General features: G+C 36.6%; 1 protein-coding gene across 1 annotated transcript in view; it reads left to right on the top strand.

Annotated features, from left to right (window-relative positions):
- Positions 1-25,512, top strand: part of NSD2 (nuclear receptor binding SET domain protein 2) — a 76,067-nt gene that overhangs the window by 35,188 nt on the left and 15,367 nt on the right. The window contains exons 4-9 of the mRNA XM_050896650.1: positions 1,317-1,483; positions 1,832-2,323; positions 7,087-7,231; positions 9,804-9,922; positions 13,050-13,131; positions 14,151-14,275. Of these exons, the coding sequence (XP_050752607.1) occupies positions 1,317-1,483; positions 1,832-2,323; positions 7,087-7,231; positions 9,804-9,922; positions 13,050-13,131; positions 14,151-14,275 (1,130 nt within the window). The remainder of the gene's footprint in view (positions 1-1,316; positions 1,484-1,831; positions 2,324-7,086; positions 7,232-9,803; positions 9,923-13,049; positions 13,132-14,150; positions 14,276-25,512) is intronic.

The raw sequence follows: 25,512 nt of genomic DNA on the forward strand, positions 1-25,512 counted from the left end.
GGTTAATAAATATACATATATATATATGTAATGGCTAGTAAAACTTATGCACATACCATTAATTAGGTTGATTTCCTATTACCGTTCCAGATGCCACATCTTGAGACAAGATCAAGCCCCTTTAAAAATAACTATTGGCTGCGTAACTACAAAAAGAAAGTTCTTTCTAAGTCTAGAAACCCCAGTAATAAAAGTGCATGAAGCAATCAACTAGATGTATTTGCTGATTAAGGTAGAAGACATGCAGCGTATGAATAACCTAGCAAAATCTAGACCTAGTTTGGAGACATCTGTAACAGAGAACTGTGACTGTTATTTGTTTTTACTGGGTAGACATCCTTACTTGATTTCCTCTTCCCCCCAGACTACATGTTAGACATACTAATGTGGTGACACCTTGAAGAACCATAGATACTGTAGGGGGCATAACTGATCCTTTTCTAGCAGGATTGAATTTATGAACACAAAAGTGTAGGTCATCACAGTTAAAACCTTTTCTATTTTTAAATGAGACCCTAATTTGAACACTTAGACAACAAATCTGCGAGTTTTAATGAAGGAGATAGTAGAGGATGTCTTAAGTCTGATTCTCTTACCTTGGCCTTTTAGAAGTTCATTGTTAACTGTGAACTCTGGTGAATTTTGAAGGTGTTGTCTTCCCCCTTCACTGTAGAATAGCTGAGATCTTTAGAAGGGGAAGGTTGTATGCCTATATCTTACTACAGTGAGACAGTATTCCTCTTTACAATCTTAGAAGAATGAATGTTTCTTGTCTAGGTTTCAGCATTGTTCTCTTATCTTCCTGTTCTCCCTTCCACCACCCAAATCCTTTTCATTTCTTGCTTTGATTCCTTAAAAGCTTGGTTAAGATGAAGTTGTGATTGCAAGTGTTAAAACTAGCTGAAGTATGTGTTTCTGTTCAAGAATATTAAAGGATAAAGTTTAGGCGAATCAGAGATGAGGCTGAGTGCACAGGCTATCCAAGCTTTGGAAACTTTTTCAAATGTAGCATTTTCAGAAACATCCAGGCCTACATGTAAGTTAATATACATGGAAAGCACTGACAGACAATTGTAACCTTAAGTTAATTTAGCAAAGCATATTCTTGTTTGGAATTAAACTATTGGGCTTTTGTGTCAAACTTCATAGATTATAGCTCAGAGACTTTCAAGCCGGTTAAGTGGGTTTTTGAAAGGTTAACCAGTTGTACTGTGCTTTTGTCATGGTAACTATAGCAGCTTACAAAAGACTTCAAGTCTGAAAGTGCGGAGAACAACCTAAGTTGTATCTTAAATACATTCATTTTTAATTTTCAGGACAGAAAAAGAGTTTTCGTCAATATCATGTTCAGTTTTTTGGAGATGCCCCAGAGCGAGCCTGGATATTTGAGAAGAGCCTTGTGCCCTTCAAAGAAAAAGACCAGTTTGAACAATTATGCCAGGAGAGTGCAAAACAAGCCCTCACTAAAGCAGAGAAAATAAAGGTAAGAGGCTACCAAGTCAGACAAGACTTGCAGCTTTTTATTTTACTGTTACAGGTATGTACAGATATAAATAGATATTCTAGAAAGCTTTAAAGACAGCTTGTTTTACAGAGGCTTGTAGTCTTATATTTCGCTTACAGATGCAAAGAATGGGATGATTTACCACTGTTTGTTCTTCTGCTTTGTTGTTGATTCATGCATGGTATCAGTACTATCAAATACAATTCCATTTGGATGTCTGAATTTAATTATACGTTACACTTAGTCTCTTGGAATTGTTTTGCATTAATGTTGGCATTTTGAAATCGAAAGTGGGCAAATTTCTCACACTGTCGTCTTATCTTGCAGATGTTAAAGCCTGTTTCAGGGAAGCTGCGGCCACAGTGGGAGATGGGTGTTAAGCAAGCAAGTGAAGCAGTAGGCATGACAGTGGAAGAACGAAAGGCCAAGTACACCTTCATCTATGTTAGGGACAGACCTCATCTTAATCCTCGAGTGGCAAAGGAAGTTGGCATTGCTGTGGAACCGTTAGAGGAGATAGATGAGTCATCTTACTCAAACGAAGAAACCACTCAAAATCTGAAATCGATGAAGGAGTCTGGCATTCCTAACAAGAGGAGGAGAAGGACATCAAAATTGTCTGCCACTGATGATACGCAAGAAAGCAGTCAGTCGGGGACTAAGAATACTACTCCTCAAAAGTCATCCGAACAGGCAGAATCCAAAAGAGGGATAGGCTCCCCTCTCAATAGAAAGAAAACTCCAGCATCTACTCCGCGAAGCAGAAAGGGCGATGCAGTATCTCAGTTTTTGGTCTTTTGTCAGAAGCACAGAGATGAGGTTAGTCTCTTTTAGCTGTTATTGTTGATTGCCTCTTCTCATTTCAGTACTTCAAGAAACTTCTTTGGTTGACAAAAACTAGTTGTTACTGTAGAATCCGTAATACTCTGGGCTTGACAAGGTATGCCTGCATCAAATCTTAGTCTAGACAGGAGCAGAGAAAGAAGGGAATGTAGATGAGCAATATAAACAAGATAGTGATAATGCCGTTGTACTTTAAGCATAAGAAGTGTTAGCATCTTCCTACATAATCTAATAGTCCTTTGTATTAGCCATAATTTTTTTTAATGTATGTAAAATATAGTAGATATGCATACATATGCTCACGCAAATATAACGAAGGTTATGCGGTTTATGGCAATCTATTTGTAGTTAGCTTGTACATTCTTTCTGAAGATGCGGCTCAATTCCTTTGGTGTGTTCCCTTGTCTTTGAACTCCTCAAAAACTCCATTTACCTACCTAGAATCTTTTGCTGAGCTTCAAAAGAAGCTAGTTACCAAAGTTTGTGAAAATCACTGTCAGTGTGCAGTCTGCTGGGACAGAAACTAGGTCCTCTTGAGACGATTACACTCCAAGACAAGGTAGAATAAATAAATACCTTAATATCAACATTTCTTAGGAAGACTGTTAGAAGTATAAAAGCAGTACTGCTGTTCTAGCTCATTGCTTTAAAATCATGACCATCATTTTTCTTCCTTACAACCCTCTGCTCCATTTGCAGTACAATTCCATGCACTGAAAGAAGCATGAGTTCTCATATTTTCTTGTAGTTATACTATTCCATAATACCCACAGAAGGACCAGAAAGTTAGTGGTGACTTTGTTACGCTCTTTAGCCACTGAATGGTTGACTTCCTGATAGGATATTTGTGTTAGAAAACATTAATAGATATGAACTTTATAAAGAAAAATTGAAGAACAGATTCTGTTGTATGGAAGTTAATTAGTTGTGGTTCAACTTAGGATCTTTTTAGATCATTGCAACTTAAGCTGATATTGAGAATGAAAATGAACACAGCATTACGTATACCTTTGGTTAAATTGAGAAAAACATTGGCAGTTCAGTTTGCTGGCTCCAGAAAGGAATGGGTTTTGTAGCCAAACTATTAAATATAGATTTTGACACATTCATTATGAAAAGCTGTATGGATAAATCATCTGTCTCACATTTGAGAGACCTGAGTTATATTTCCAGTTCTTCTATAAGTAACCTTGTGTCTTGTATAGTGGCAAGGGGGAATTTCCTTGGTCTTTAACGTAGGTAGTAAGAAGTCTTGTGCAATATTGAGGGACATGAAATTACTTCTCTGGAAGAAATGAGATTATTCTGACTGGTTTTATGGACTCTTAGCCAAACATATCTTACCATAGAAGAGACATGCTGAGTCTCTGATGTTATGTTTATATTTTCTGTGCCAGTTATCAAGCTTCATTCCCTACTGTGGTTATACTGTAATTCTCAAATTAATAGATGGAAAATATGACGACAAGTACAATATTTAACATTGAGGAGTTGCTTTGTCTTCAGTGTCGTTTTGGGAAACTGAGAAACTTGCATAAACTTGAAAATCACAGTGATGATAGTGGCTAATGTTGCACAGAGTTTTAAGTAGAAGGAAGTAAGTTTCAAAATATTACATATGTTTAGAGAGAGGACATCCTACCATTTCTGCCTAGAATACCTTTTAATAAGATCAGTCGTGAAAACCCAAATCCACCTGATTGCGTGATCCATTCTAATAGGTACAGAAGCACTTCTGTCCATAGAACAGAACTAGGTTACGAAAACTGCAGATACCAGATAACTGCAGATAACAGTCCCTCTAACTGATCAGGGCAGTGGAACCTGTCTGTCTTTTCTCTTGATTTGCAGTTAACTGGCAAAGTGGGGAAATACCACTTTAGACATTCATGCTTCTTGCACAGAACCTAAGTTAACTGAGTTTAGTTAACACTTCCAGCCTGTCATGTTGCTTTTAAAACGGCAGTTTTGTACCTTCGGTGGAAGGTGGAGATTGTATCCAAACTAGTATTTGGAGTTTCTGCTTCCGTTAGGCTTATCTAGTTCAACTTGCATGGTTTGCTTTCCATCCAAGAGTTTGTTTTGTTGCTGTTATAGATGTTCTGAAGCTTTAGAAGAAGTGATAATGTTGGCTAAAAAACAGACCTGGTTTTGAGCTACTTGTATTGGTGGCATCTGAGAGTTTAGTGTATGGCTACTTTAGTATTTGCATGTAGAAAATTAGAAGAAAGGAAAACTATGGATCCAGAATAGGCTTTCTGGCCCCCAGACTTGGGAAGGGATGGAAGTGAATGGAAAGGAGTGACCGAAGACTTCTCTTTTAGGGCCTCTAATAATCATGAGCTCTCTTAAAAGCAGAGATGTTTCTGCTGTGTCTTGCTTGGAGTCCGGCTTTGTATGGAAGTAGGATTCATATATCGGTTTGGTTTTATTAATTACTACTTTTTGTGTTACTTTTTCTGGGGATAGGAGAGTGAGGAATAGTTGAAATTTTTAGAAATGAATGATGGCTGCTGGAAGACTGAATGAACTGCTGGAAAATGTTTTTAATGATTTAAGAGGCATGCTTCCCTGAGGAAGGCGTTGAAAGCTTGGAGCACTTTCATGGTTGTAGTGACGCATTAAGTATTTTGTGCTGTTACCAAAGGAGTAAAGATATATTTTGTACTATTGGCATTCTTATGAACTTCCTCTGTGAAATATAATCGTAGTAATCATTAGAAGGGAGTGTCTGACTTGAGATAAAGGTATCGTTCAGTGAGAGGCAGACCACTATACTGTTTATATTAATTCATTGATTTGGGTCTTGAGTCTGTTTTGAGGTAAATTAAGAAATAATTTCACTAGTAGGGTTTACAGTTGAAGATTTCTGCGTGTGTAAGGAGTTGTTGAACATCAAGACAAATAAGAGCGAAAGTAATACACTTGGCTTAAATGAGCTAGGACGTGCCTGGTCTAATTACCACGTTTTCCACACCTATAGTGATATTAGTTCCCAGATCCAAGAAAAGATCTTCCATGTGTTGTGTAGCATAGTTAGACTTAGAGTAAGTACCTGGGAGAAGTGCATGGTTTTCATGTACATCAAGATACTCAATACATCATTTCCAGTACATATGCCGGGATTGAGTATTACGGTATGAAGACTTTGGAGAAGACTGCTGGGCATTTTCCTTGGAGGCCTTTGCAAGGATCTTTTAACCATTAAGAACCATGAGTGTCTTTTGCTTGTCATTTCACAGTGCTCATAGTCAGTTGAAAGTTGTTTTTATTCATATTTTCATGGGTCTGGACGTGATGTTAAGCTGTATCTCATTTGTACGAGCAAAGCTAGTTATTTCTTAGAGAATTAAATAACTGTGCCCTATTTGAGCACAATGAACTATACACTTAGTGGCAATGGTCAAAATTGATGCTAATTTCTTTTCCTAAAGAACGGAGATTTGTGGGTCTGTCTACGTTCTCCTCTCTCAGTAACTTTTTTGACATTGTTGGATTTTAATCAAACTTTGAGTAGAGGCCTCCAAAGGTAGTTGTATTCCCCAAGCTTTATGCAGATGGGTTATGCCATGATAGAAGCAAGAGGACTCTTAGTACTCCACTAGGGGAAAAATTACAGCATGGATTTCCTTGCTAGACACTGAATAATCCCAATGGAAGGAAGGTACTACAACTATTCTAACCCCTGGAGAAGCTTCAGTCACACTTACATCCTGGTTGACAACAGGAAATGCAATTTTAAGACGCTAAGTTCTAAGAAATTAGGTTTAATCATTTCCACTTATCACAGAAAATGTGTTTCTGTTCTGTTGAATGGTGTTACTGTGTGAACGCTTGGCTTTGTTGGCCTAGTTTTTATTTTGTTCCATGATTTTGGGGTATTGGTTGCATCACTCCAGTGATAGGATTTTGGAGAATGCTAGGTAATGAGATCAGAGGGTTTGTTTTTAAAGCTATTGTTTCATTTCTGTAGATCATACAATCTTAGAGCTTTCTGACTTCTATGATTAATCAAATCTCGTTTTCCTTAAGTAGAAGTATGGGAATACTGAAGGAGTTTGGGAGGATTTTTTCTTTGTTTTTAATACTGGATTTTCTGTTTGTGTTGAATAAACTTCTAGAAACTCTCTTAAATTCCATGTCGATGGCTATTGTGTGTCATGCTCCTATTATTAAGAAAAGATGCACAGCTTTTAGAGTTCCTAATATTCATATACATAGTATAAAATGATGAATTAATACCGGAAAATGTTGCATCAGATGCTAGCTGTGTAAATCTCTCTGCTAAGATAGGTGTAATGAGTTCTATGTTTCATGAGTTCTCCTATGAATTGATGGATGTCTTTGTAGGCAAGCATATATTCCAATATTGCTTGTCTGTCTTTTGTGGTATAGACTTAAACTTCATCAAGAAATAATACAAATTTTTTTTGAATGACCACAGGACAAGATTTACACTTACTCAATTTTTTGAATGTTAAAAGGCAAATGGATACTTCCAAAATTATTCTTAATACTCCTGAATATGCTAATAGATTTTTTTTTTGGAGAGACAGAGAGAGAGAAGTGATTATTCAAAGAAAAACTGGATAAAGAAGGTTTTAATCTAGTTATGTCTACAGCAGAAATGTTAGGTAACTTGTTTGTATCCAGTTTTCCATACCAATAGAAGTATTTTCAATGGTCACCTTTTCAATGGTCACCTTTTTTTTAATACAACCCTATTTCTGCATGTATAGGTGGTTGCTGAACATCCAGATGCTTCAAGTGAGGAGATTGAAGAATTACTCGAATCGCAGTGGAACATGCTTAGTGAAAAACAGAAAGCTCGCTATAACACAAAGTTTGCCATAGTGACCTCTCCCAAATCTGAAGAAGACTCTGGTAAACGTAAAACTGTGCTAGTGTACTCTAACTAAATTTGATATACATAGTGGTGTTAAACTAAGCACATATTTGAGACCTGTAGGGAAAACAGCTTTCACTGTTTTCCAGTTTTAATTCTTGGTGTTTGTGCCAATAGCAAAGGAATGCCAATGGTTACAATAAACGCAACCCATGAAGTCTACATTTCTTGCTCATTGTTCTGAAAAGTTGTTATATGTAAACCTTCTACTGTTTAGAGATTGCTGATTTCTCATTCTTCTTCTGCCCATAAGCAGCTGCCATTGCATCCACTGCCTGTTACGAGTGGATGGTGGGAAGGGAAGACTCAGTGTTACTACTAGTAAAATTTGAGTTTTTTATAGAATAGTAAGGAAATGGTTTTAAAAGTTTAATCAGTGCTACACCTTTTCTTCGTATATACCTAAAGTATATTACCTCATATCATCATCAACTCAGGAAGTTGTATTCCAAACTTTATTCTGAAACTTTCATCCGTTTGGTATTTTATCGTGCTACTCAAAGTTTTTAGGACATTGTACAAGATTGCAAATACTTTTTTTTTCTCCTTTTATTTTTTTGTTGCTGTTGTCTAGCGTTTGGTTTTGATAAACAGTCTCAATTATTTTGCAAAATATTTGAGGGGTTTTGGAGTCACTTATTTGAGAAAGAAGGAGAAAGATAGTTTGACATTTGCATGAACTTTATCAAATTTAACTAGCTATCATTTTTCAAATTTAAATAGCTTTACAGCACTGTAAGAAGACTTATTATGGAAGTATTAGAAGCCAACAGGTGCTGCTTTGGGCAATGACAAGAATGAGAGGGAGTGTTTGAAAGTTTGTGAGACTTGGAAAAACTTGTATAAAAATGGCAGTCAGTTTTGTTAACTATCTGTGTGTGTGTGAAATAACATCATTTTGTGGAAAATTGAAAAGTTTTTAACTTTAAATTTTAAGTGTCAAATATTTGGGTATCAGTTTAAAAAAAAAACACATTCTGTATCTCTCAAGGTTCATCATTGAAGAATATTGGAGAGGCCAAACGTAAAGTGTTTCAAGACTCACCTAAAAGGAGATCAAGATCCAGAAGTAATTGAAATTTGTGTTGTGTGCAAATAGTTCATCATTATAAGTAGCTATTGAGTGTATTTTTTTTATGTAATCGCCCACGTATCATAATCTCTTTATTTTATCTCAGATGTTGTCTTCCTTGACGTTAGAATTTTAATGGATCCCAAATTAAATATCTAAACACTGTAGTGCTGAATTTTGTTCACCTTCCTCAGTGTCATATTGCAAGAAATGTAATTGAAATTGTACCTGTACCAGGTGTTTCTAGTACATATATTGTGTACATTTATAGTTATCTACAGATGAAAACATGTCAGTTCAATCGTTCCCCTACCCAGATCCTCTTATCTTAAACTTGGAAGAATATTGTGGGATTTCTTTTGCTGGCTTTTTGTAAGTAGCAGGTTCTCCTGGAGCCATTTCAATCTGCTTTGTGGATTCAGAGTCTGATAACAGAATATGTCCTAGATTGTTTAGATAAGAACATGACTTTGAAAATTACCCATATTTTCAAGTTGCTATATTTTTAATATTTACAGCTATTTGTTCCCACTGGAATAGAATGCTTGTAGCTGTAGGGCAATTTTCAGTTAACATATTTGTGCCCCTGGAGCTTGCAATCTTCATACTAATAATACTCTGTAGCTTCATAAACTGGAGAGTACTGGAGAGTGTAATAATGTTGTCATTTCATCCTGATGAAACAGACCACTTCCTAAACCTTCATCTATCTTTTTGAGGTAGAGCGAGTGCAAACGATAGCTGAACCTGTGGAAGGGGTATGTAGGTTAGTCACTGACCTTTTGTAATTTAGCAGCTGCTTGAACTTTACAGTGAACGATCATCTAAATACGTGAATAAGTCCGTTGGTTTAAAATGACCAATGTGATTCTGTTCTTAGGATTTCGGTTCACAAAGGAAGGGGATCTTATGGTCTCCTGTAAAATATAAGTAAGCTTGTTAGAGAGAGTCTGGACTGCCATATCAGAAAGAGAGAATTAATCTATACAGTTGGTGATATCTTGTCTTTTCCAGAGGCCCCTTAATAGATGTCGCCAGTATCTTCATCTGTATCATTTGGAGAACTTAAAGGAGACTTAAGGAGGAGACTTAAAAGTTCATTTCAGTGATAAGACAGTGTTACAAAGTATCAGGAGAGTTAAAAGCTGTATAGATCAACCATGTGCAGTCTGACAATACGAAACAAATGTTGGGCAGTAATATTCAGATCTTAGACTAGTGCCTATACAGGTAGACTCATCTTTCTTAAATAACTTGAGTATGAAGCAGTTGATTTGGATGTGTTCTAGAGTTAGTCTTCAGCACCAGAAACCAGACCTTAAGCATTAAGAGGTCATCAAACTGTGTTAATGTTTAACCATGTTTTAAAAATTATGACTGAAAGAAAAGTAACTTAAATAACTAGATCAGTTCAAAATAATTTGAAAGTGGGTTTTAGATTATTTTTCATGTAAGTTTCCCCCATCCCCCATCCCAAGGTAACTTACATGGAAATAAAAGAAACCAAAAAAAGAGGACAAAGGAACCTACAGAAGATTTTGAAGTTCAGGAAGCACCTAGGAAAAGACTCAGGATGGATAAACAGAATAATCGGAAGGTAATTATGTCGTTGGTTTGTTTGGGTTGATTTATAGCAGCACCAATCACATTGCTGTAGTTAAGTTTGTCAGCATTTCCGTTTTCAGGATTAAAAAAGTAATGTCTGTATATCAAACCAAACTGTTGTAAATATTCAGAGATACATGTGAGCTTATCGCTGTGGGGGTTTTTTCTTTGGTTTTGAGGATGGAGGTATGACAAGTTACTTAAACTGTGGTGAAAATGTATGCTGAGAAGGTCTGTTTCCCGAAGGAATGTGCAGAGGCATGACCTTTCCATGTTGTCATGCTTTGTAGTTCTTTTTCTTTCCTCCTGAATTGGAGTTCAGAGATGTATACAAGAATGTAAAAAAAATACCTTTAGTCAAGACTTAATTTAGACAAAACTGGGAGGAGAGAGGAAAGCAAGTAAAGCAAAACAGAAAAACTACTTTTCAAGAACTGGAAGCCTATAGAACATTTTGGAGTGGCATGCTGACCCATTTCTTAAGTTAGGAAACTGCAGTAAATATTACAGTATATTTATCGCACAAATCACAGGCTCCTTTTCAGTTTAGCTTGCTTGTGAGAATGAGAATTTTCCTTACATAGGTCACTAAAACTATGTATATGGATACACCCCAAATCTTGTAGAGACTTAAGCATAGGTTTATTTAGTCATGCGTGTAGACCCGTGAACTTCATGGGTTTTACTTGTGTGGAAAGCTTAGCTCACAAGTGTTTTCAGATATGTTATTACAGTATCATACTGTAGTGTGAGTATCGCAGACCTCATCTCAGGACTTTAGTGGTATAGCAATTAAGTGAAACAACCTAATATAAGGAAAGGTAGTGGATTTATTTTTTAAATGAATTATGGAGGTCACATTTGTAGATGTCTGGTAGGCTGGTTATTTTAGTACGTCTGTTGATATAGTGGATATTCAGACAACTTGTTTAGAATTCAATATAAAAAATAAATAGAATTTCAGATAGCGAGGCTTAATGAGCTTATTAGCAAGGGACAAAGATAATTCTTAGAGAAATGTTGTTACCTTTGCAGAAAGAAGGGCCAAAACTGATTTTTGCACTTCTTGCTCTAACGGGTTAGTCATTGAATATTCGTCTTATGTTATTCTAGGAGAAGTTTTTGGACCCATTTTAAACTTGTCTGATTGATTTGAATTCACTATAATACACTAGATCCATGGAATAATTAAGTTTACTTATTGTAATTAATTCCCGCTATGAAATCCTTGTTTTGACTGTCCCTAAAGTTACTTCTTTACTGTCCCACCAGCATTCGTACACTACAATTAGCCTATAGTATCACACGTAGAATGAAAGGTGGTTGCAGTATAGTTCATGCAGAGGAGATTCTGGTATCTTTGATGCTGTGATGTAGATGCGAATATTAACAGGAAAATAAATAAATAAATGAGATGAATGATTCCCATAAGATACATACCACTAATAACGCTGACTTAGTAATGTGCATTTAAAAAGTGTTGTCCTCTATCTGATCCGTTTATCAGAACTTGTTACAAGGAATCTGGTGTGTGTAAATATTAGGTAATTTGGAAACTCTAAATGCATATAGCAGTGTTTGTGCTTCTCTTCACAGAAGGGTCAGATATCGTAGAATGGTTGCTTTGTGGTTTCCTTTCTGAATTATCTCTGTCTTTTTCCTGCTTTCACCAGCCCAGGGTACTTCTAGCTGTATGTGCTGCTGCTTAGTAAAACATGTAGTGAATCATAGTGAAAATATCTATGTAATGATTCAAAAAAGCAAACACTAACCGTACACCTTCCTTCTGCTGTTCCCAGTTTACCTGCAGGCTTTTGTTAAAATCATTTTGGATAGGAGGAGCTTTAATGACTTTTTTTCATGATGTTTTACTTCTTGCATGAGAGTGTGCGTTATCCTCTCTTTTTTGTCCTTAATTCTTATTTATGAAATCTGAATGTTTTTGCACAAAGTAGCTAAGTCATAAGTACCCATATGGAAGTTTTGAAAAACTATTTCATTCATCGGTGCTTTCATGATGTATATAAAATGCACATTAACAAAATGGGGGTTCTGTAAAGCATGCTTTAAATTTAAGAGTGAACTATACTGTACGTTTTCTTTCATTTTTACACAGAAGTGTAACAATAATCTTACAAAACTGGTATTGGGAGCTTCTGGTGGCATTAGTGGTAGGGCGTCTTATTCTACTTAGAAGTCAGTAAAAGCACAGTGTAGCACATCTGTAGTACAGTAGCCATTCATACTTATTTTTACAAAGGAAACCAGTTCTTTGGCCTTTGAGGTGTTCACCTGCACATCTTTTGTAAAACTGAATGTCAGATGAAGAATATGAAAAAGTATGTAAAACCTTCTGTTCAGTAGAATTACTCTTATTGATCAGGTGAGCATTTGTCAGGGTTAAGCATTCTTGGCTACAATTTTAGTGACTTATTACTTGAATGAATTTGTGACATACAAAAAGAAAAAAAAATAGTGGCATGTGTATGGAAACGTGTCTAATTTTGACAAAGCTTTGACAAAAACTTCCCCAGTTTTTGGCCTAAACTTTAATGATAAATTCTCAATCTGGAGCAAATTTATGTGTTGTTTATGCTCCCTTGAAAATAGTGTTTTTATTTTGGAAATGCTGAAACAATCTTAACCATAGTAATTTAAAAAATGGCACTGCTATAAGTTGTGGAGTTGAAAGCAAGCCTCTCTGAGACTTAAAATTCTGCACAGGGTTTATTCTCAAATTTATATACTAATTCTGCAGTTTACCTTTAATAATTAAAGGTTTTAATTTGACCAGTTTAGACAGGGAATAGTAGGGATAATTTACATGTTTCGTGTTCGTTTAGAGCTCCCCTTTTTGATATGCTGAGTTTGGGATGGATAAGTGGGATGCTGGAATACTGTATTCTTTAATTTTTCTCATTTGTTTACGGGTTTGTACCCTGTGCTGTAAATGAGTTTTAAAAATCACTTAAATGGGGCTAGCTTAACTACATTACCATTCAGATATTTGTAAAGACACTTTCTTTTTAATAACATAAATCCAGAAGTAATTGCCAGTTTTATCCAACCACTCATAAATTAGGAGTTTTTTTATTTTTTCATATTTTTTTTTGTGACAGAGGGAGACAAGCAATGACAAAACAGCAAAAACAAACTCTTCTAAGGTCACAGAAACCTCCTCTTCACAAAAGAACCAGTCAGGTAATGTGGTCAGAATAAGTTTTAATGTAACTTTTTCAATTAAATAATTTTAAAATAAACAGGTTGTCTGAGGCAGCCGGCTAAATTTTGCTGACGCAATAACCAGTTACAGCCACTATGCCACAGATGGGGGGGGGAGCATGCCCTCTTCCTTCACTACCACCATTTTGCAACATTATACTTGACTGAAATTGTGTATTGCTGATTTAGAGCAGCAGTTCACAAGTTCACCATTTGATGGCACCAAATTAAAGCTATTGCCCTGTGATCTTGGCAAGCAGTGATACAAATCCTACTGCTCCAATTTGTCATTGTGCATTAGCCCGATAAAACAACTGCAGTGACCATCAATGTAATCAGTTACTATGTGATTTTAGTCCTTTTAAATGGTGCTTGATGGGAGGCAGTGTGGAGCACGAGAGGGAATTCTAAATAACCTTGGACCAAAATCCAAAAGTCAGACTTGTTAATGATGCTCAAGTTTAAGGTAACTTCTGTAAGAGCATGTCTCTTTAGGTATTATAATGATATGCCAAAGACGAGTAAGCTTCAGCAAGTTCTGCGCAATGTAGAAGTGGTGATGTGCCATAGATAATGTCTCTACCTGGCTCCTGTATATAACCTTTCTCTTAACAAAGTGTTAGTGGTACTCAGATTGTGATGAGATCACTTAGGCCTTCTAATGTTTATCTGAGGAGATAACTGTTACCTCTGCTTTAAAGAGGTCATAAGTCACAAGATATTTTGCTTTTAATTGAAATGAGCTGAAAAAAATTGGGAAAACATTTCTTAGCCATTTGTAGTACATATTTGATTAATAGAAACCTCTTTATTTTTAAAATCAAGCCAAAACACATGGTTTCAGAAACTTACTTCGTGTTCTCTCAGCCCTACATAGGTGCCCAGAAGACCTACCTAAATCATTCCTTCCTTTATCTGAAGGAATATTTTAAATGGCTTCAGGGAGATAACGTTTTAAAGTTCCAAACTTCACTTTGTAAACCAAAATTATTTTACAGCAACGAAAAATCTGTCTGATGCATGTAAACCTCTGAAGAAGCGAAATCGGGCTTCAGCAGCAGAATCTTCAACTCTTGCTTTTAGCAAGAGTTCATCTCCTTCAGCTTCCTTAACTGAGAATGAGGTAAAAAAAAAGTGGTGTTTGCACACAGCCATTTAATTACAGAAATTTTCAGGTGTGAATCTTGTTTAAAAACAAAAATCAAAGGCGAATTCTCTAACGTTGGTGCTCTAGACAAGTTACAGTTTTGGCCTCTGTGAAACCTGTTAATGTGTGCATTGCAAATTCATTTATTGTAATACAAACGTCTGATTTGGGGACGTCAAGATATTATTGTGGTTTTTAATGTATTTACCAACAAAGTTTTAGAATTGTAACCTTCTATTAGAGGCAAAGTAAAATGCCAGTGTGTTCTGTATTTTCTTCTACAGACTTTATGTAAGTGTACTACATTAGTTACATTATGTAACTCAATATTGTCATGTTGCCATAGCTTTTATATTGAAGCAAGTTTCCTAATCCTCTGTTTGATCTAGAACTGGACAGTTTTCTGAGCAGAGCCCCATTAAGCTCAAATTAGTTTTCAGGCTGTTTAAGTGCTATTTCTCTGTGATGCAAATAGCTTCATCCCCAGTAGAGTTAAACAGGCAGTGAAGGATGTATCTTTTTGATACTTACTAATCATAGTCTTAGCTCTGCATATTTGGAACTGTAATTCTTCTCAATTGACATACAATAAATGAAATGTATGTACCAGAAGTGTATTCATACAATCCATTAAACCATTCCCCAAGTCACCTACACTATTAAAACCAATCAGCCAAAGAGTGGCAGCATGAGGGTGAAGTATGCATGCTGTTTTGCAGGTGGATTGAGAAATGTAGTTGGTAGGATTTAGTAAAATATCCATAGACAAACAGCTTCAAGCAGTTTGTATTACAAAAGCTGTAGAGAAAATACTTGCCTGCTAACAAGGGAGTAGGGCTTCCAGCTATCCTAGAGACTCTTTCATCTCCCCTAACAAACGCATGAGGTGCTTAGACACTGTAATGAATGCAGTTTAAATATCTAGACAATGTTCAGTAAATGGTTTACCTTTGGGTGGGGAAAAAAGATTGCATGTTAATGGCTGTATATCTTATTGTAACTGGAAAAATATTTTAACAAAAAAACCCAACAAATTCTCCCTCCTGTACCCCAATAAAACAAGCAAAGGAAGTCCCACAGGAAGTAATGTCCGTAGCAGCAGTCAAGCAAAGTAATACTTGTTCTCATTTTGTTCTCTCAATGGAGAGACTCCCGTCTATTGGCTTACCAGCTTCTGTTGTTTTGGCTTTACTGCTGGGACTTGCTGTGTAATGGCTGTTTGTGTTTGGGACCATCTATTCAGCCAGACCAGCTCAAGGAACATACTGTCTTTTTGGCTCTAAATATGCATCTCGAAATAATGTAATCTCAGGAGAAAGATTCTTCTATTTCTAGATATTGTGTTTATAAAATGAAATCTCCAGAAATCTTTCTCGACAAAAGGCTCATTTTTGTAGGATTTTGGGTTGTGACTTAACAGTTCACATATAAAAAAGGATATGGTTATATAGGCTGAGATGGAAATTTTAAAACTTAGCTCTTAATTTACTCAGCTACTGCTAAACAGCAAAAGATGTGAGAAGAATTAACATCATACACTGATGATCATCACAGAACACAGATACACAGACTAGAAAATTAATTGTTTTCAAGGGTTGAAAAGGTTTTAAAATATCAAAACAATCCCAGTCAACATAACAGAAAATACACCCTGTCAAATAACAGAGTTTTTGCGGGGCTGGGTGCAGGGGGGAGTAGATTAGTGGGCTGGATCCTTAGATGGTTTAAAGCTACGCTGACCTGAACTTGTACCAACTAAGGATTGGACCCAGTTTGTTTCCTATGATATTAGATTATATTTTGCCTTTAAATAAAACAAAAATGTCAGGCATGTGTTTCTGAACTTACTATTGATTTATTCTACAAAACAAGGAAAGCTATAAATTGTGGATTCTGTGGATGGCTTTAAAAACTTTTTTCCCTTTTGTATTATTATTTAGCACTTGTCTAAATGGCTAAATATGTGTGTGCCCTGAGAGCGTTCATCCAGAGAGAAACCTTCTCCAGAGTGTTAAGGGAAAGAGTTTAAAAAAATAAACACAATCATGCAATGATGAAAGCCTTGCACAGCTAATTGAATAGGATGTAATTCTTCTCAACATTAAATACATTTACTGATTAACTTTTATATTTCTGTGTTCACTATAGTACTTCTAAATGTTGGCTTAGATGCTCTCTTAACAAAGATAGAAAAAATTCTGCATATTCCACAAGCACATACACCTCCACAAGCAATACTAAGTGGATTCCGGCCTTTTTTTTTTCTCCTTTCTTTTCCCCCCACGCTATTTGTGGACAGCTGGTTCCAGAATGGAACCTGGATATGACTGCTATTTGTCAAGGACTGTTGCTAGCTTAGCTACACACCTCTTAGATGTCAGTCCATTGCAACTAAGTTCTAGGAAAGGTGTGTTCAGTAGGAAGGATGTGCTCAGTTTTTTCTTGTTTGAAAGATGCATCTTATTTGACATTTTTAAAAAATATTTTGGATGCTTTTTGTTGTTATTGGGGGTATTTTTTTAATGGGATTTACTTGAAATACTATAAAATTAGTCGAGGCCAAATTTTCAATTGATAAGTTACTTTGGGTATGTAGTTTACAGGGGAGAGAGATATGGGGGTGGGGGGGAGTGGACTTCTGCCTTAAGAACAAACAAACATTTCTAGACCTGACATATCAGAGATTAAAAGGTAGGCTTTCACTCCCTTCAAAAAACTGGGCTTTGAAGTTGTTTTAAGATGGATGGACAGAAGCAGTAAGGTGTTTATACATGAATAAATAAATTTCATACCTGCATTTAATCTTGAAACAAAATACTTAATTTTACTTCTAGGCACTTAACATCAGTAGTCTTTCCTCCAGTACTTCATGTGAAATATGATTGTGTTTAAAATCTAGTTCTTGATGAGCAACTGGTAGGGCCAGATATGAGAGAGATACTCAACACTTCGGAGTCTGCAAAAGCTCGGAGTAGTTTTTTACTGCCTATGTAAGACTTGGTGTAACCATCCAAAAGCTCATGATATTTGTGAGAAAAGATACAGGTGGTGTATTCTCATTTCTTTTTTTTACCTTGGCCCTCCACCCCCAATAATGTAGTAGGTGCCAGTAGAGTGTAACCAGTATTTTTTTAATAAATAAAAAAGGCTTTACATTACCATTACTACTGGATTATTGGCACACTTTGTGTGTTTGCATGAAACATACCAGCTTTAGCTTTTCAATCAATTTTTGTGGTTATTGGCTGGCTTCATTAAATTGGATGGATTTGTTGACAGCAGATAAGTGTCATAATGTCCTGCAGAGTCTAGATACTACTTCTGAACTTTGTCAAAGAAATTGTCATTTTTTTCTAAGAGAGGACAAAATAAAGAACATGTAATACTCTAAATTCTTAGCTAGCCTGTCATCCATCATATCCTCAAGAAGTATGAGCTGACCAGCAGATGGCAGTTTAAAGAAGCCTGTGAAAGATTTTGAAGGTGTTGCTTTTATTGTAAGTTCCTCGTATCTTCCCGAGAGGGAATTCTTTCTTCTTTCTGTAACATCCAGTGTCAAAACAAGCTCAGTTGCTGGTTACAGCTACAACTTCTTGCATTTCCAAGGCCTAATAATGCAAGTTATAATAATGCAAGCCTTAAGTTTTGCTCTTTTTCTGCATATTAAACAATATATTTTTTTCTCATTACTGATTTGAGGCAGATTTGTTTTATCTGCATTTTTTAATGGGTATTAGCATGTACACACAATGGAGAAAACACGTACAATTCTTAAAAGGTAAGGTATTTGATTGAGAAGGCAGTCATGAGACATGTACAACTTGGAACTAAAAAAGTACATCAGCTCCACTTATCAACCGTGGAGTCTAGTTGTCCTACAGTGTACAACTAAAATATTCTAGGCATGCTTACTGAAGGTAAAAATAACTGTCTTTGAGATTCTAAGAACAGGAAGGAAGAAAGGACTTCACATTATTTTAAACAAACTACTGCCCTAAAGAAAAAATAGTTGAAGCTAACCTTGCAGGTTGTTAAACAAAATCAGTGTGCTTCTAGTGGTTCATTCTAGCTTTCCTCAAAGATAATTTTCTCTTCAAAACAATACTTAAGGATAATTTAATATATAGTGCCACTTTAAATTCTCTGACTTAGCAGACAGTTGTTTCCTGTGTTTGTTTCTGTATGCCTATAGATTTTTTTTTTCCTGTTTCAAAGCACCAGTAAGCAGTCAGGGGTACATTTTTGTGGAACACTGCAAGTAATTAAACTTGTTTCTTGCTAAACCTCTGTTAAAGCCTCTAACAATTGAAATTACCTGCATCGCCCACCAGATCATACAGTTTTGTTACGATGCTTCTACCTTCACATGGAAAAAAGTTCTAGGCTTGACTCTTGTTCTTTGGCAGCACGTTCTGTGTGGAAAATTAAGTTTCTTATGTAATTATTCTCATCTTGTGTATTACTTAGGCTTCAGAGTGCAGAGAATCTGTTTACTGAATGTTTACATGATGTAGGTTTTTATTCCACATCCCCTACCAAAGTATCATGAGTATCTGTAGGCAATTTTATAATGTTTTAAAATGTTCTCAGAGTTTTAATTAACTTTCCAGGCAAATTCAGAAATGCATAATATCCTTATCTGAAACGTCTAACTCCTGCTAATAATAAAAATGAAACTTGTCCCAGGCCGTCTTTTTTTGCTATTATAGTACTGTGTACACTTGTGGCACCGCATACTTAAAGAATTTATCTAGTCTAGCAGTATGGGCCAAAATATCATTCTTCATTCAGTTCAGGAATTCTTATACTGAAATAAAGGAAATGTTAACTGTAACTCAATTGGCTCTGTCAGTTTTTCTGTCTCCGTGTGGGTGCACGATAGATTGTCTTTTGAATACAGTCTGCTGTTGTTTGTATGTTGCTTATTGACTTACTCTTCTATAAGTTGTGCTTAGATTAAAAAAAACCCAACCGTCTAGCTGCTCAGATTTTGTTAATAAGAAGAAAAAAAAAATGCAGTTGGGGTTTGTCTGTGGAAAGACTAAAGAGTTTGCTTATCAGAACATGCATACTCCAAGCTTTCTAGAGAAAGCTCTTAGCCAGACCAGACCACTTCCTCCTGGATGACTGTGGTATAGCAATCACTGACTCTAAAGTCGTGTCAGGAAGTCTGAGCTTGTAGCAGTGTCCTTAGTTTTAAGCAAAGTGGAACTTAATAGCCAGCAGCATGGAGAAGTCGTGGAAACATGCTTCTAAAATGCTTATAAAAAGATGCAATGTATCTGTTAGATGACCTGAGAGAGGATGCCACTTAAACCGGTGAGTGTCTTAAGACAACTCTCAAACGGTGGTAGGTCACTCTTTGTGGGTCCTCTCTTTTATGGATCCTGCTGATCCTGCTGTGGAGGTGACTTGCCTACCAAAGAAAAAAGCAGAAGGAAATAATTTTCTGCCATGCTTTGTTTTCATTTTATATACCCCTAGCTTTAAAATAAGTATACATAGTGAATTTTGTTTCCATTTGATGTTCTACAGCCGGGATTATAAAAGAAGAGAAACTCAAGTAAAACAAGGGGAAAGCGGGAGGGTTAACTTTTTTGGCTCTGGTAAAATTTGCCCTTTAGTTGCTTTTATAACTGCTTAAGCACAACATGACAGAAGAACACCGTTGTCTTGAATATGACTAAGACAAAGCTTGTATTCTTAATGCTTAGGAAGTGCTGTTAAGCAAGCATATATGAGTAATAGAAGAAGTGTTTTTATAAGACTGAATGAGTTAATAAAGTGAGTTTTCTGAGGAAGAATTTTTTTTAATGAAAATTGCACTTTGGTAGCTAGAAAAGTCTGAAAAGGTGTGCGACTGGTGGAGTAGTAACTGTTGAAGCCCATTCCAGTGTGGGCACCATAGATGCATAACTGTTAGCAACTTTTTCACTCAAAATTTCCAAACTCATTTTGAGCCTTCAAACACTGGGTAGGGAAAGCTTGTCTGAATTGGATCTAGGAGAGGAGAAGTCCTAGTGAAGCTGATAAGCACAGAAGTGTGAATGTTGTTCACTTTGTAATTGCTAACACACAGTGAATAGTATTTGAAACGCTTCTGCTTCATGAAGCATGAGTTTTTGCCTTAACGAATACTGATGATCTAGTCCTTTAGGACATCCTTTAGCCAGGAGGTACTTACAGGGAAGAAAAAAAAACACCACCACCACCCCCTCCCCACCCCCAGGATAACATTGAGCCAGCAAAGATGCTTTTATAGATCATCTTTTTAAAACGAAGATTTAATCCTAAGCCTAAACAAAAAACATGTTTAATAGCCAGGTCAACAGCTGATTGAGGGCCAGTCTTGACAAGGAGAACAGTTGCATTTCATGTTCTTACTATGGTAACTTCTTAAATTCTTGGGCTGCAGATTGGATGAGTACAGCCATTTATTTTCAGACCTAGAATTTCTGAATCTCTTTTTCCTTGGAATTACAGTGTAATGGTTTTGCTGGCACTGGTATTTACTGTTTGATTTCGGAGCTGTCTGAAAGTAGAAAATTTTAAATGGAAAAAATTTTTTTTTCCTCAAGTGGGTGAGTGGATGGAGCAGATGTCCACATAAGTATTTCGCTTCATCCTCACCTGCTTCTTTGAGAAACACAGCATCATTTGAATTTTTAAATTCCAGGCTGTCGTTTATTGTATCGTGTTTCAGTATGATTGGATGCCAACTGAGAATATGTCAGTACCTATCTTTTTTTTTAATAAGTGAAATTTCAGCCATCCAGATGTGGAACTAATGATACCATTTGCAAAGTTCACCCACGTGATTCTAGAAATATGCAAGCTGAGTGTACCTACCAGCTTGCATCCAACTTTCTTTCTTTTTTTTTTTTTTTTTTTTTTTTTTTAAAAAGCCAGAGGGAATGAAGAATTGGCTCGCATTTCTGCTGAGGTGTGTGGCTGAGACTGGAATCAGGTACCTGGTTGCAAAAAATGCTTCAAAAGTTGTTGTAGGCTTGAACTCAACATTTAGGTGTACTGAACGGTATGAGAAATGTTTCCCTATGTTAGTGCTTATCCTTTCACCTTTGAATGCTTTAATTGATGGTGCAGTGAACTATGCAGTTAACTGAAACTCAATGTTGCAGCTGAGGAAAGTCTTGCAGTAGGAACAACATTCAAGAAGTGATTTTATACACAATGCTTCTGTCAAATCATCTTCCTGCCCCCCCCCATCTTTTTAGAGAGCTTCAGTCAAAAGGCAAAATTAAGAATATAAACATACAGACTCACAAAATGCACATAGGACTCAATTTAATTCCTTTTAATACTCTAGTGTCTTAAGTCTTATTTTAAATGTACAGAATTGCACACGTTTCCTCCTCTTTTCTTAGCCTGCCCAGCAGCCTCCATCAAAACCAAATTCTTATTTACTCAACGTAATCATGAGAAGGAAACTCCATTATTCCACAGTCCGTCCTTGCATCTGTATGCACATTGTATATCCCTTTTGCACAAAATGGGGAGTAGTAGTTCAGGAAGCAGTAAAAAAAAAGTAGATCTCATCCTTATATTTAGCAATTAAACAATTACCCAGTATGCAGTGACGGTTGCTGGTGCAATCTGGCTTTATACGTCAAATGTTGCAGTATGCAAAGCATTTTCATTCAGTTAAGAATTAATGCTGAAGATTGCTTTCGTAAGCATTCTTATATAGTCTTTCTAAAAACAGGTCAATTTTTGTCTGAAGAATTCATTAAACACTTCTTTTGGTTACTGTGAACAGGGAGTTTTACCATATAGTTCAAAAGAAAATTGAAAATATTTGGGGGATACGAAGTCTTGATATGCTGATTCCTGTACTGTTGTGGGTCTGAGTAACTATTGCCAAAAAAAAGTTGTAGTAGTATAAGATGTATGATCAAAATACCTTGAGATGAGTAGACCCAATTCTTAAACTAATGACACAGTGCCACAATTTGTATCTTTTCACAGGTAAAAGTGTAATACTAAACCCAAAGAATTTACAGAGATGTTGAAATTTTGTCCCAATTTGACTCAGTAACAAGCATTTTTCCAATAACAAAGCTGTAGAACTTAGAAAAATGCAGTCACATGTCCTTACATGTTCCCTTCAAGTCTTACGTGTGTGAGTAGTGAATAATAACTGATACATGTGGGAAAGGAAAGATTGCCTTGGGAATCTGACTGTAAATTTGTCGCTTCTGTGAGCAACTGTATTCTGAACCTCATTAATCCCTGAAGTAAGTTCTGGCCCAGCCCAAATGAAGAGCAAAGCTCCTCGTGTTTTGGTTTTTAGGCCAGTTTTTTTCCCTTTCACTTGTGTATGCAGATGTGCAGTTTCCAGTAAAAAGAGCTGGATTTGATTTCTGAAATACCACCCCGTTGCTCAGTGTTCAGGCAGTGCAGTGTGAAAGCCTCTACAGGCAAGTACTCGCAAAGTAATGTTGACGTTCAATAATTGAAGGAAATGGGAAGGAAAGCCTGACTGACATGCAAAATGTAAAGTTTGATGGTGCTTGTGATGATACTAACTTCAGCAGAAGAAGGGTATCTTCCATGTTGCAGCATTGGTAATTGGAGGCGATTATAGAGTTCGGGTACGATTTCATTGCAGAAACTTGTCACTTGCTATAAATCTGAAGTGAACAGCCTTGCCTTTTTTCCCCTAAATTTGCACTCTTAAAAATAGTACATTGCCTTTATGAGAAATAAGAAATTATTCAAAGTGTAAAGCAGAATAAAATAGCAAACCAGCAATTGCTACAAATTGCTAATTAACAGGTTTTGCCACTAATCTAAATGTTGATTACTTTGAACCTTGGCCTGAATATCAGAAGAGTTAATTACATGCAATTTACTTTGCTAAGGAGATTATATTACAGAAATAAGGACAAGACAAGCTCTGGCATGATCACAAAGGAAAGATTTACATTTGTAACTTAACAATTAAAGAAAAAAGCCCCCCAAAACCTGTGCTGATTTTTATTACATGCTGTGATTTGGGCACTTGTATGTGAACTATTAGACCTTCCATTATGGAAAGCTGTGTTAACAAACCACAAAAGCATTATGTTCAGTTTTAGTGGTGGTTGTGTTTCATGTCAGCATGAACTGATTTCCAGCAATTGTCTTGTAAATCATCTTTAGTTAGTGACTGTTTCAATCGAAAGGTATTTTTATTGTGAAACTCAACTGTCCCCTTGGTGAATCACAGCCTGTTAGTGCCGCTGCAGCTTGCTTGGGGTACAAATACAGTTTTCCCAACCATCTCGTGCTCTTCCTGTCATTGGGTTGTAAGTCCTCTCTGAGAAACATTAGATGAAGGTTGTCTCAGCCTCTTCTACACAGGCCTGAAGGGACAGACGCTCATTTTACTTCCCTGATATATCCACCGGCTATTCTGGGATAACTTCAAGAGCTGAGGTGTTGAATTCTGGCTCTCTTCATAGAGGGAGCTTTCCCAAAAGATGGTTATATAGAATAGGGGTTATTTGCAAAGGGAGATGGCTGGTACAGAGTGTTTCACCTTCTGCAAGATATAAATAAGATGAGATTAGGGTCAAACTCTGAATTATCCTGAAGAAATGCTTCCCTCTCTTACAAAGGGGAACCTGCTAGCCTCCCCCTTTATTAGCCCCCTGAAATTAGCCAATATGAAAACTCTCAGATGCTGGTGGAGTGGATGCGAGCTGTGCATTAGTTACACGTAACATGGCTGTTGGATGTGATGGCTAAACCTTTGGTCGTCGTAGCAGGGATCAAGAGGTGTGTTCTGCAGCAGCAGCCGGCATCAGGCAGTAGAAGTATATCGCTGGGCTTCTTATGAATGTATTGATTCTTAGGAGTTGCAACAGCCATGAGCAGGTATCCAGGTTTGTCTGTGTAGGGCAAAACTGGTGGTTAATAGAGCATTTGATTTGTGAAGTGTATGAGGCTCCTGACAGCCGTAAAGGAGAGATCTTGAAAGATACTCTCAGTCTGGTAGCCATACGGTTGATGAACTAAAGGTATTTTGTTCATGCTATGTGTATTGGTATTCATGCTTGAAATCCAGCATTAATCTATAGGCGGGTGTAAATTGCCAAGTTTTATCTTGAATGGGCTGATAGAATTTGGGGTTTGTGGTTGCATTTGTGATGTAGAATTTGATTCTTGCCAGCACTGCTCCTTTTGGCTCAGTAACCGTTTAATTTAAAGGAAGGGCTGGTGCATTAATTCTGAGGCAGTAAAATCTCAGTTCTGTAGGAAAATGGCTGTCAACCTATGGTTCACAAATGGCTGGGATTTTGTGACCTATATCTAGGGGGTTTCTGAAAAACTGTCATCTGCCAATAGGGTTCCCTTTCTGTATAGAGGTCTGCATCCTTCCTTTGAATATCTTACAAGTATATAAACCAAAGAAAAGCTAGGAAACCGTTGCTTTGAAACAAACCTTATTCTCTTGTGACTGAATATATTTGTCACTGGGTATGTTCTGTTTCTCTGCTCTGCCTTCAAAAGTAGTGAGCTGGGGGAAGAGGAGTGCTTTCCTCAAGGGCAAGACTGTATAGCTTTTGCTCCTGGGAAGAAGACTATCTTAACTCTTCAGGTGTGCTGCACAAATGGTTTGTCTCGGGGTTTTAGGTGTACTTGTGGTGTGGGGAAAAGATGGGGGACAACTGCAGTGTCAAGTTAACATAAGACTACTTGTTTACTACATAAAAAGTACTTTTTTTTAAAGTAGAAAAGAAATACAGATCTAAGACCTTCCAGCTCATTTTTTCTTTTTTTCTTTTCTAAACATGACTAATTTTGGCTAGTTGAAACAGGAACATAATGAGGTACTAAAAATGTTAGAGCAGTGCACTGCTTATACTAATTAATGTTTCTGTGGGAATAGTTTAAACAGAAATAAGCATGTGTGTAAGTTTACTTAAACCGTAAGGGAAAATGTTTTTGTGTTTTTGCCGAACTCCTAGACTACCTTTCTTTATCTGCCCCTTCCCAGCAAGAACTGGCTGCTCCTGGCCATGCACTCAGGTTGCATTTGCAGTTTACTATTTCACAGCTCCTTCCAGGGGACAGAGATTTCCTGGTGCCTGAACAAAGCAATGATTTTTACATGCAGTTTCTTTTAACCACTTCTGAAATGGTTGGGCAGAATCTCCAAATCACTCCAGTTGTAGAAATATTCATAGGTGAAGTGTAGGTACAAATCA

This window comes from Gymnogyps californianus, chromosome 4 (genome assembly GCF_018139145.2).
Source record: "Gymnogyps californianus isolate 813 chromosome 4, ASM1813914v2, whole genome shotgun sequence".
NCBI lineage: Eukaryota > Metazoa > Chordata > Aves > Accipitriformes > Cathartidae > Gymnogyps > Gymnogyps californianus.